Genomic DNA, 11,882 nt, shown 5'->3' with positions numbered 1-11,882 from the left:
CAACAATGTTGCAAATCGTTCCTCTCAAAACTTCAACAATGTTGCAAACACAAGAATGTTGCAAATCGCCCCTCACGAAACTTCGACAATGTTGCAAACCCAACAATGTTGCAAATCACTTATCTCCAAACTTCAACAATGTTGCAAATGGCTCCTTTCAAAATTGTGACGGAAATGTCGGATTTTTACTCCTGGTATCAGGAGCACATGATGTGTGAAGAGGAGGCACGTTTGCGCCTAAGGACAGGCAACCGGTCCGACAAGTCTGTAAGTATGGGTTGCCTAATTCAAGGGGCTAATTTTCGGTACGTTTCGAAATTCTGGCCGATTTTTCATTTTAGTATCAGGAGCACATAATATGCGAAGAGGTGGCACGCGGAATACATGGTACGTACAATATTGTTGCAAATAGCCCCGCTCAAAAGTTAAACAAAGTGGCAATTTAGAAGTTCGAAACGGAGGCGATTTTTCCGATTTTATCACATTTTGTCGAACTTCTGGGTTGCTACTTTGTTGTACTTTTGAGCGCTGCAACTTTGTTGAAGTTTTGAGTTGAGCAAAATTGTCAGGGAATGGAAAGAAGTGATTAGGAACTATTGGGAGACGTTAGGTGGTGTAAGGGGATGTTAGGAGATGTGTAGGGATGTTAATCATGTTAAATAAAAATGATTTCTTTTAATATGTTTTAAAGTACAGGATGCACAATAAAATATATTATTTATTTAATCGATATTGTTGTATCTTTTTCATATAGAATATAGTACAAACTCTAACTATTCTGTACACTAAAAATGAGACTCGCATTATGATTTTGTTAATCATTATTAACGTATGTGACGAATATCAATAAATCATATCTCCATATTCTTCTATGACAGAATTAACAGCAAATATAAGAAATATCTGTTTTATTGTAACCATGTGTACACCGTAGTTTTATGATGAATATGTATATTGCTCGTAAGTAGCACTTACTCAGCCTTACAGTTTTTCTATAGTCTTGAAAATGCGACATTCGGCGTTTGTAGATGGGAAAATATGCGTTATTCAAAGTGATGCACAGCCTAGAAATGGTTCTAGCCACTTAAACACAGCGTATTCGTAAAATCTTTATAAAAGTACATCTCTTAATCAACATATGCTTTTCTGTTCCTTTCTTACTTTCATACAACCGAGATGAACGTTTAAACACGACAGAGACAACGTGTTGTTACGCGTGGAAAATTAATTTAACGATTAGCAAAAGTTATAACATTCGTAACACACTACTGCAAGTCATAAGAATTGCACAGTTCCAAAGACAAATGCACAGTTCCAAAGAACGTTTACAAAATAAATTATCTATCTCTTCGTATTAACACGTATCAAGAAACAATATACACTGACTGTAATCATTGATAATTTTCATACAGTTCATCTTAGTTCTGTAATATTGTCATTCTTATTTATAGTAGCATTATCTCTTCATGATATTTAGTCATTCGTTTCTCAAGAAAAAGATAATTATTTTCGTTCAGTCTTCGAACTGAGCCTTGACAAAAATTCCATTGCCTGATTGTCTCCTTTTCTCTGTTCCAATGCTTGAATTATATCAGTACCTAAACATGAAATATATAAAGAAAAAAAAAAGAATAAATTAGTATAAAGAAACAATGTGAGTAAAAGAGGTCAAGATTGAAACACACTTCTTTTTGTTGGACGTGAAAGCTTCAGATGAATTTGGCTGAGAGATTCTATCCCTTGGTCCGATACCATCTCAGTAATTTCACTGAATGGTAGAAAGGCTTCAGCTAAGAATCTTGATTTGAAGAAGTCCTTGTACTTCAACTCGAACGCTATTATTGCGTCCACGGTTGTTCTCTGTTCCGTATTCAAAGGACTGCAATCATTCGATATTGATCACACTATGCTAATACAAAGAATTATGAAAATTCGTGGAATGATTCACTTACATGTTGAAGATTTCGTCGAAGAGAGGGTACAAGTTCTCCTTCTGCACGTGAGTCTTTGGCAGTTTCACATCGACGAACTTCTCCTCAGGAAGTAATCTCACTTTAACGTAAGAGTCGCATGTGCCTGGAAAATAGAAACGTTCAGATTTCAGGATGTCCTTCTGGCACACCTAAGGACCCCAATATGGACTCATGCACAGCGAAAGTAACTATCAATGTTGTCGATGGGTCTCCTATCTACAAGGTTCCACGTTTATCATCTGTACTTTTAGCAAATGACTAGAAAAATCTATCTCGAGACACGACAAATTCAATTCTCGTTAGTAGACTGCAGATTTTTATGCATTTATAGGAAATTTGAATGTACAAGAAACTACAAATACGCACAGTATGGAATAATATAAAAAAAATATTGAAAGAGAAGTGATATTATACTATTTGTAGAGTAAAATAAATTCCTATCTGGGTTCAAAGATTTGATTTTGCATAAAAATCTTCAGACTATTTATTAGTATTACCATTTGTAACTTATCGAGGAACCCTAGAAAGGTTTGCATCAGTGACAAGCTTCAAGTTTTTAAGGTAAATCGTCATGTACTCTAGGTACTCGTACAGTGTCTAGCTACATCATAACGTGACAGAGACGCGGATTAAGGCTGTGACATGCAAGTCTGAGACTCTGAATTACAAGGGCAGGCAATTTTAATGAGAAACTCTAATTGGAACAGTGATGAGGAAGATCGTGTCTTTACATCCACGTTTACATACTTGTCTTTGTTTCTTTCAGTCTTTGTTTAGATTTTGTATGAAGATTGCGCTTGAGAGTAGACATCTTGCCTATAAAATCGCCTACAAAATCGAAAGAAAACGTCATTCTCCATGTCGCGGGCTCGATTCCGTCGAGGAATGAAAGGACCAATGAAAAAGTAAAAAGGCTTTAGTTGCGATCGAGCAGCTTCGAAATCTGGATTAAGACCTAGACCTCTTAGAAAAATTGCGTTTTGTGATCCCTTGCTTACCGTTGCTGTCAGCTGGCCGCAGCTTCCTCGCGTTGAGGATCTGGATGTTCAACGAGTTGTCAACAAACTGCGCCCTGACAGTGATTTGTCCGTATTCGGACTCCTCTATCTCCTCCTGCTCTTTTATGCGTTCCTGGTGGTAACGATGTATCAGCTTCGCAGTTTCCAGTCCGTGTAGTTCCAGGAGATACTCGATCTTCTCCAAGACCTTCACGTTGGAGGATTCGTCAGCTCCAAGGTTGAAGAATCTTACGAGAGTGTGAAGAGTGCGGTGGAGATTCGAGTAAAAGGATGGCGGTCTTCTTTTCTACGAACGGAAGGGTCTTTGTTATTACAAGCCACATGTAAGTATCATTGTGCAGAGGTTTGTAGATTTAGGATCCAAGTACCTCCAAGTTATCATTGACTAATTTGTACAAGGTATCAGACATGATCTCCCAAATCACAAGGAGGACCCTCTCGAAGTTGTCCTCGTTGAGGTTGTCGTGTAAGGTGGTCAAATTGCTATCTAGGTATTGCAAGAGGCGATCCATAGCGTTGCTGGCGGTGTCTATCAATTCTGCGCCCTCCATGAGATACCTGAATCCCAATGGAGACACTCATGCAACGACTACAGCCTTGATGAATACATTATCACGTATTAGACTGCGAATTTTTATGCATTTATAAGAAACTTTAATGTGAAACAAGCTACAAGATTCACGCAATATACAGTAATATAAGATAATATTAAAAATAATTATTTGCAGAATAAAATAAATTCCTATTTAGGTTTTGTAGGCATGTTTATAAAGATTTCATTCTGCATAAAGATTCGCAGTATAATAATAAGTAAGTGAACATAGAGCTACCTGTTCATAGCAGGGGCCATTTTGCTAGCAACGATCTGCAACAACTCGATGATCTTGTTCTTGACAGTATCAGTAGCATTGTCTATGATTAGCTGAAGTGTCTGTCTGCAGCGATCCGCTTCCTCGTGGGTCTTTTTCTCAGCCAACGAGTCCACGATGTCTTGGAGCCCTAAGTCGTGGGCCAGAGGCCCTATCGACGTCCTGATGTAGTCGATATTGTTGATAGCGAAACACCAGGCAGTGGACACGTAGAACTTTCTCTCGTACACGCTGCTCTCGGACAGCTGCTCCAATTCTGTGGTCAGTTCCGCCTTCTTTGCCATCTTGTCAGCGTACGCCATCGAACACTTGCAGATGTCCTTGTTTAGGAAAGTAAATTTTTATTTTGGAATAGCTGCGCACCAAGGTTCCATCGTGATTATATTCAAAAAGAAGAGAAAGGAGCATCGAGTGAGCCCTGTCCCTGATTTTCATCACGAGAAAAAGGAAACCATTGCCAACTCACGTCTATAATTTTGCCAATGAAAGTGTAGGAACCCTCTACGTCGGGCCAGGAGAGCTGCGACCAGAACACTTTGATTTGGTAGAATATCGTCAAAGTGTCTACCGCGCTGGAGCTGTATTGAACGCTATTGTCAACCGCCTGCAGCGTGTCGAACTCCACGGCTCTGTCTATACGTTTCAGGGCCTTGTAGACGGCTATGTCGAGCCAGTGGGCCACGCCAGCCCTGAACCAATCATAGTAACTCTGAATCTTCATGGTTTCCAGTTGCCACTCGGCGCACAACACTCGACCCAAGCTGAAAAGGATACGTTGAGACGAACGATAGACTCGTAGTGTAGACATCCTACAACGATACTTGAAGCTAACTTACACAGCGTATCTCTGCAACGAAAGATAGAGCTCGAACAGCGTCGTCCCAAGACTCAGTTCGACGTCCATGTCGTTGATCTCGATCCTCTTCAACCGACCACATACGTCTTCGGTGATGATCATGCACATATCGCTGATTATCTTCTCGTACCTCACGTAAAGTGTCCTGGCGTAGGGAAAGTTGATCCGTCTGCGATTGGAACGTCACGATGGGTCAAACATAAGCAGTTTATGATGACTAGATTGCTATTGAATCATCTGTGAAGTTTCTTACCTGATGAACAGCTTGTCATAGTTATCGATGGCGTTCTGTAGGTCTGCTCGTATGAGCTGGATCATTTTTATGTGGTACTTCAGGGCGTCCTCGTCGGTATCGGATTCCGGGAAGTTGTGGTTGACTATGTGCTCGAACCTAAGATGAAGAATGAACCATGAAGGGTCTGAGTGAAAAATACTTCATATTTTTAAATAAAAACGCGTACCATTCCGCTCCACCCTGTTCGACCGTGTACTCTAAAGCTTGAAGAATGCTTGGCCTGTCATCCGGGTCTGGGAACCAAGGGTACATCTTCGTAGGAAACAGGTTTATCTCTTCTGGTACGTTAAGGCACGATATAGACGACAATATTCTGAAACAGAACGTTCCTATTAATTCAGATTATACTTCCAGCGGTCTCACAACTTCCACATCCCATTCTCCGCCCATTAAGATGAATAAATCGTTTAGTAGACAAGTATTCACCCTAAAATCGCGGCCAATTGCGTCATGGTGTTCTTATCCCCGGGTGTCAGCCTCCTGATCTTGCGTAAACTGTTCAGACAAGAGTACAGGATCTTCTTCGTGGCGTCCCAGAAGAGTCTGGCCTCGTCCAAGGAGAACAGATCGTTCTCCATAGGCCTGAGGAGGTCCATCATCAGCTTGTTGAACACGATGAAGTTCAGAGGATGCTCTTGGTGAATCCTCGCGTACTCGACCCACTGCGCGAGCGTGACGTTCCTGGCCAGCAAGCCTCGTTGGGCGCTGTGCTGAAGAAGCAGGACCTCCGCTGCCGCCGACCATCGCCCGCACCAACAGTACTTCTCTATCTTCTCTGTCTCTATCTCGTGCAACAGCAGCACCCTGATCAGGTGTCTGTGCTCTTGGGCTGCCACCTGCGTGTTGTGCTCCGCGCTGAACGCCAGCCTCAGCTTCACGACCCCTCGTCGCTTCGACTTGTTCTTCTTCTCCAACGAGTACCACATTGTGTGCCCCGTGGTGGGTATGTCCTGGAATTGTTTGCGTAATTACAGGTCAAGAGAGGGTCACGCTACTGTTGAGTACTGTAAAAAATGGTATTCATTTTTGGAAGCTTTGGTTTTGGGGGACTGAGTCTGAAGTGGGTCTTTAAAAGTAGAAAAGGGACCACAGGAAAACTGGATCAGGAATAGACGAATAAGGGGTGCATGGAGGTCGAAATGCTTTCTAATCTGTAGCTATGTATTTAAACTCGAGACCTTTCAATGCATGGCGAAACTTTATAAATTTTGATAGTTAATATTGTAAAAACTAAGGCTCAATGGCGCAAAAGCTTCGAGGGTTATGATGTTTGGTACCTATACAAAGAATAAACGTCATGTGATATTCTCTTATGGGATGCTAAGGTGCTACGTCTTGAAAAAGAAGCGAGTTGCTGTTCTCAGAAGGTGGTTTCTAAAGGGAGATGCGCAGAGGCGACACTGGCGCCGCCTGGGTCGCGCATACGGGACTACAGAGAGTGTTGCCTAACGGTAGGCGCACCAGGATGAGTAGTGAGCTGTATCATGCTACAGTATGCTGTGTATATACCATGTATTATGCAGTATTATGGTGTATTACACTGTAATATTCTGTATTATTCTGTAATATGTTGTAATGTACTGTGATGTGCTGTGTTATGTGGTGTATTATGCTGTATTATGCAGTAATATTCTATTTTATGCACAATTCAGTATAACACAGCATAATAAATGGTATCACAGCATAACGGAGCATGCATTAATTATTTCATTCTTTACCTTCAAAGGTATACGACATCGTCCGATGAATTCATTATCATGGCTGCCAGTGGTGGCAGTAACCGCGATCTCCTTGGCGAGCTTCACCAATCCTCGAACACCCTTCACATCCTTGACCTTGCTCATCTTCTCAGGAACCGTTTCCGCAGCGTCGAAGTCCCTGGAGAGGACGAAGGACGTTCAAAAGCTTGGGCTAAGAAATTATTATCTCTGCTTCGGACTTACCAGACTTCTAGGAAAAGTACATCGTTTTCGGGATCCTCTAGAGGCCTGAAACGGAGGGACGATGAGAGACCTTGCTGGCATATAAATAATACAGAGAATCTGAAGCTCGACTCACAGTTCGAAGTGCTCCTCCCACACTGGGCAGAGGGTGGCCGTTTTCACGGCAGTGTTGTACCTTCTGGTAGGGGCTGACTCGAGATAGAGGGCGCAGAAGGGATCGCTCTTGCCGTTGGAGTCCTTCGACACTAATTCCTTGGCCTCGATCACCTCTACGTTCAAGTGCATCTCTGGGGGCTGTTGTGTAAGGATGATTATTAATTTAATTTAGAAGAACTTCGTTAATAGACATGGGTACGAACACTTATAAGAATGATTGTATGTGTCACAGAGTCACAGACTCACCTCGAGGTTCCTAGTCTCTTCCAGGACCCTCTCATGCGTCTCGTTGTCCACCTTGAACGCATTCTGGAGGTGATTCAACAACACCTCCTGGCCACACTCGGTGGAGACGTCGTAACCGATTTGATGTTGGGTCATGTACACTAGAGCAGCATAGAGCTCCTCAATCTGTTGGAGGAAATTTGTCTGTGTGTTTGTGATTTCATTATAACTCCTGTTATTTTTAATCAATCCTGATAAAATTTTTGTCAGCTGCCCTTTATGCTCTAACAGAAAATATAGCTCAATTGGTTTGCAAAAATATTAGCTATAGCTTTCTGTGTGTTTGTGATTTCATTATAACTCATGCTATTTTTAATCAATCCTGATAAAATTTTTTTCAGCTGCTCTTTATGCTCCAACAGAAAGTATAGCCCACTTGGTTTGCAAAAATATTAGTTGTAGATGTTATTAAATATCATCGAAAAATATTAACATAATGGGAAACACATTTCTTTCTCGAATTGTTTTTGAGGGAATCCGTGAATTGAAAAAAAATGTCAGTGGTTTCCTGTTAAAATAATCGCCATGAACATTTCCAAATGTGTCATGGATAAGGCCGAGGTTTATTTGTGGTAATTCGTAATGGGATTGTTGATAAGCGCAATCTGATTGCGTCATTTGTAATTGTAGCATCTGCTGTTAATAACAGGCTGACAGCATACAGGGTGGTCCAGTAGAAATTGACAATTCTATTTGATCTAAGTCACTTTGGGCTGGGGTGTGAACAAAATTGTCTAAAATGCGTCTGTTTACATTCAGATCGTATCTGAAGTATATTATTATAAGTTCGGGTGTTAATTATGGATTAGTTCATTAGTGTTTCGCCTTTCTGCTCGCTGTGTATATATCGCGGAGCATCGAAGTCATAATCTATTCAGTAAATTACATCGTAACAGGAGCTGGTAATAATCGTTGGTAATAATTGGATCCCGACGGACCTTTCGCATCACCCAATGCAATGAGATTTTCGACGTACAATACTCATGGTTCAAAGGTCTTCGTGTAACACGTGTCCTAATCGAGTAAATAATTACGAAGAGAAACACGGGTGGGATAATCTTGTTTACGTTTTCGTGACGAGCTATTTAAAGAAAGCATTGTTTCGGAGGACGCGTGTCTTTTGAGATTTGCTTTGAAAGCACGTTTACTTCACAATTATTTGTTTCGACGAGCAATAAATATTTTTAGAGAAAAGTATGGTGAATTTATTTATCGAAGATTTACGACGATTGAGGAGTACGTCCTCGCGTGGTAGGGGTTAATCGAGTGCCATGAGAGAGCTCGACTTCCAGGTCAGCGATTTACATTTGTATAATTAATTACAGGAAAGCAGCGACTATAGTAGTTGGCATCATACCTCGTTTTTCATATTGTGTGTTTGTGATTTATTTCCAACAATTTTTGTCCAAGAACGAGGTAGATGGAAACATAAACAATGGTGGGGGATGATGTTATCAATATTCGAGATATTGCTGTATGCATACGTGTTTGGCTCATTTATATCTCAGAAGTGGCTCAACACCCTGAACTTTGATATGGTGACTACTGTACATGATTCATCGATGTCACACTGCTTTTGAAAAAATTAGAGGAAGGAGCCTTTGATAAACACTGTTGTATATTTTTAAGGGAGAAGGCTTTAATATAAGATGTTGCATATTTTTACAATGAAACTTTTGCTAATAATATCCTCAAATTAACTCGCAAAATCGACTCACCGTCATGGCCTGCAGCATAGTGTTTATCCTGCGCTCGACCTCCGCTTTGGGCACCCCGCGGAAAGTGTTCCTACCCCTATTGAGGGTGGCCACGCCCACGAGTGGACTCGTGCTCACCATTTTCAAATTATCGACGCTCTCCTTTCATTTCACTAACGTCCCGCGATCACTTTCGTAACACCGCGCACCTGTTCCAAGTCCCGAAACACGTCTGGTTCTTCGACTTGTTACGCGAAGATCACTTTCAATGGAAGTTAGGTGGTTTCACGTAAAACTGCCTCGAACTCGAGGGATCTAGAGCAGCGCGACAATGACCGGCGGACGCATCGCGCAGAAAAAGGAGCAGCTAGTTTAGAACAATGACGTTCACGCAGCAGCACTCGCGGCCTCGATCGGAAGAACCCGAGATCTTCCACTGCCTGACACTTCCGCCCTAGCGCTGGAACAACAGACGAGGCGCACAGGGCGCTAAGCCATGGAACGCGCCGTATCTCGCTTACCGTTGCGTTTACGATAAAAACGCATAGGACAGAAATCATTGAAAATCAAATTTGCCAACTATTTTGTTCTATGCAGATTTTCGATAGATTCGATGGTAACCGAGATATCGACCGATACTTTCTTCTGGCTGCCCCAAAATGATACTGTGACCGATCATTGCCTTTGCAAGAGTCAAAATTTGTTAAAATTTTGGAAATTCATAGTTTATAATATGTACTTTTTGGTAGTAAGTAAACACTGCTTTTAAAAATAAATGTTCGAAAGTTACCTTGCCTTTTCGTCACTTTGGGGCAACCCCATATCCTTCTCTTTGATAATAGAAACTCTGGAGTCCTAAACCCTCATCTATCGGAAGATTTGATAGTCGATGCTCACTAGGAACGATCAATTATGCGAACGCGGTTCGAGAGACGCTACAGGCGGTCTGGTCGAAAAAATGACATCGCCAAACACACAACACGCTCTTTGCTGGTCGAAGTTGAACTTCTACGGCGACCGCGACCTCTCTTATCAATGCTACGCACACTTATTCAGTCGTCCGTATGCATAATTGAACAAGAGTGAACCTGCGATCGGAGCGACACGCGGTGATCGTGGGAATGATGCTTGAACTCCAAATAAAGTAGCCTTTTCTCGATCGAAAATCATTCGGAATAATTTAATTCGGGAACAATTTCAAGCAATTTGTCATTCCTGTAACTATTTTTTATATTTTCGAGGACCATCCCCAGTACCATCTTCAGGATCATCTTTCGCGCCGCCATCTTGAATCTAGCGGTGAGAGCTCTCACAATTCGTAACCATCGTTCGAAACGCTATTCTCGCGGTTCTCGAATCGAATTCACGCGTGTCTAATTCGAGCCTGACCTTGGAATATCTAAAATCCACTTTTTCCTCGATTCGTGGTTACGCAAGCCACTTTGCGATTCGTTTCTGATCTACGTTTACCAGCCGAAACGTTTAACGTTGCTCTTTTTTTAGCGTCCTCGAACGCTCGGTTCGAAAGAACGAGAAGAACGCGGCGACGTCTGATCGAAATAGTTGGTTAGACGCCACTTGCTGCGAAAATGTAGTTCATTGAGAAACGTCGAAACTAAAGATTTCTTGGGAGATGAATTAAGATCACTGGGTCGAGCGAAGAGCGATCGTTTGTCCGCGAACTCGTGTCTTGCGGATGAGATAAATGCACTGATAAATCGATTCCGGAGGATTCCGGAATGAAACTGATAAGAGCACGTAGCGCGAGATGGGAGAACGAAAATCAGTTTGGATCAGGGGGTCACTGGCGAACTCGAAAAGTGGGCCATAGACTTCAACGGACTCTGGCAAACGCGGCTGCCAAGTGCAGTTGACTCTGACAATGAGATTCCATTTATTTGTACACATTTCGCTATTTCGATCGGCATTGACCCCTTAATCGACGCTAGAAGGACGAAAACGTCGCACGGGCTACTGAAACGGGGACATTAACGATTCCTTCCTTCGTTATTATATATCCGAAACATTATTTAAAGATGATTTGAACTCAGGTTGCAGCTGGGTCGGAACTAGGGGGGACTGGTCGCGATGGGGGCGTGGCTAAATAGGACGGAGGCGTGGTTGGGCGCGATGGGGCGTGGTTAAATACAACGGAGTCGTAGCTAGATACGATGTGGGCGTGACTAAGGAGACTGGGGGCGTGGCTGGACGCGACGGAGGCGTGGCAGCACAATTACCCGGAGCGGTAGGGGTAGTTTCGCGGTGTCCTTGGACGGCCAACAGAGTTGGACGCAACTTAAGCACAAGATCTTCGCGAAATCAACTAAAGTTTTCACGAACTCCATGAGGTTACTTTCGAACACTCTGAAACATAACTGAATCGAGATACGATTTCCTGAAAACCCACACGATCTCAGACCTCAACAGCATCGCAACTCGTTATTATGAAACAGGAATAGCTATTTCCTCCCGCGAGAGTTTCTATAATTAAACCGCTGCTTAACCAGCGACTAAGAAAGCAATTAAATAGAAAAAGACGAGCGTACAATGGCGAGCGAATCTCGAGTGTCTCCGTCCAGCGTCTCGGCTGTGTGCGAGACGAATGACGATGTATTGAGTATCGACTATTGAGAATGACGACGGACTGGCCACGCGGTTAACTCGAGGACCAATGGCGCATGAGAAAACAAGACAATGAATCTGCACAAAGGGAAACTATGCCGTATCCTGTTTGAAGCGACCCACGGGGCAAGTGCAACCACAATGTGTTCGTATGCTCGCGCAATTGT

At 42.5% G+C, this 11,882-nt stretch overlaps 1 protein-coding gene across 9 annotated transcripts in view; it reads right to left on the bottom strand.

The window, feature by feature from the left end:
- Positions 1–691: 691 nt before the first annotated feature.
- LOC128879458 (protein unc-13 homolog 4B-like) overlaps positions 692–11,882 on the bottom strand; it is a 32,904-nt gene continuing 21,713 nt past the window's right edge. For 5 of the 9 annotated variants that reach the window (XM_054128607.1, XM_054128611.1, XM_054128608.1 and 2 more), the window contains 16 exons: positions 7,358–7,522; positions 7,071–7,249; positions 6,956–7,000; positions 6,731–6,890; positions 5,439–5,962; positions 5,179–5,325; positions 4,971–5,108; positions 4,698–4,886; positions 4,328–4,622; positions 3,823–4,181; positions 3,361–3,550; positions 2,972–3,278; positions 2,721–2,801; positions 1,953–2,076; positions 1,686–1,879; positions 692–1,598 (listed from right to left, as the gene is read on the bottom strand). In XM_054128607.1, coding sequence (XP_053984582.1) covers positions 1,504–1,598; positions 1,686–1,879; positions 1,953–2,076; positions 2,721–2,801; positions 2,972–3,278; positions 3,361–3,550; positions 3,823–4,181; positions 4,328–4,622; positions 4,698–4,886; positions 4,971–5,108; positions 5,179–5,325; positions 5,439–5,962; positions 6,731–6,890; positions 6,956–7,000; positions 7,071–7,249; positions 7,358–7,522 — 3,192 coding nt within the window. In that variant the 3' untranslated portion in view covers positions 692–1,503. Of the gene's footprint in view, positions 1,599–1,685; positions 1,880–1,952; positions 2,077–2,720; positions 2,802–2,971; positions 3,279–3,360; positions 3,551–3,822; positions 4,182–4,327; positions 4,623–4,697; positions 4,887–4,970; positions 5,109–5,178; positions 5,326–5,438; positions 5,963–6,730; positions 6,891–6,955; positions 7,001–7,070; positions 7,250–7,357; positions 7,523–9,114; positions 9,787–11,882 lie in introns of those variants that run through there. The other 4 variants (XM_054128613.1, XM_054128615.1, XM_054128614.1 and 1 more) reach the window with 4 other exon arrangements.

The sequence above is a fragment of the Hylaeus volcanicus genome, chromosome 7, assembly GCF_026283585.1.
Source record: "Hylaeus volcanicus isolate JK05 chromosome 7, UHH_iyHylVolc1.0_haploid, whole genome shotgun sequence".
Lineage (NCBI taxonomy): Eukaryota > Metazoa > Arthropoda > Insecta > Hymenoptera > Colletidae > Hylaeus > Hylaeus volcanicus.
Note: the sequence above shows the minus strand (reverse complement) of the source record. Positions and strands in the feature narration are given on the sequence as shown.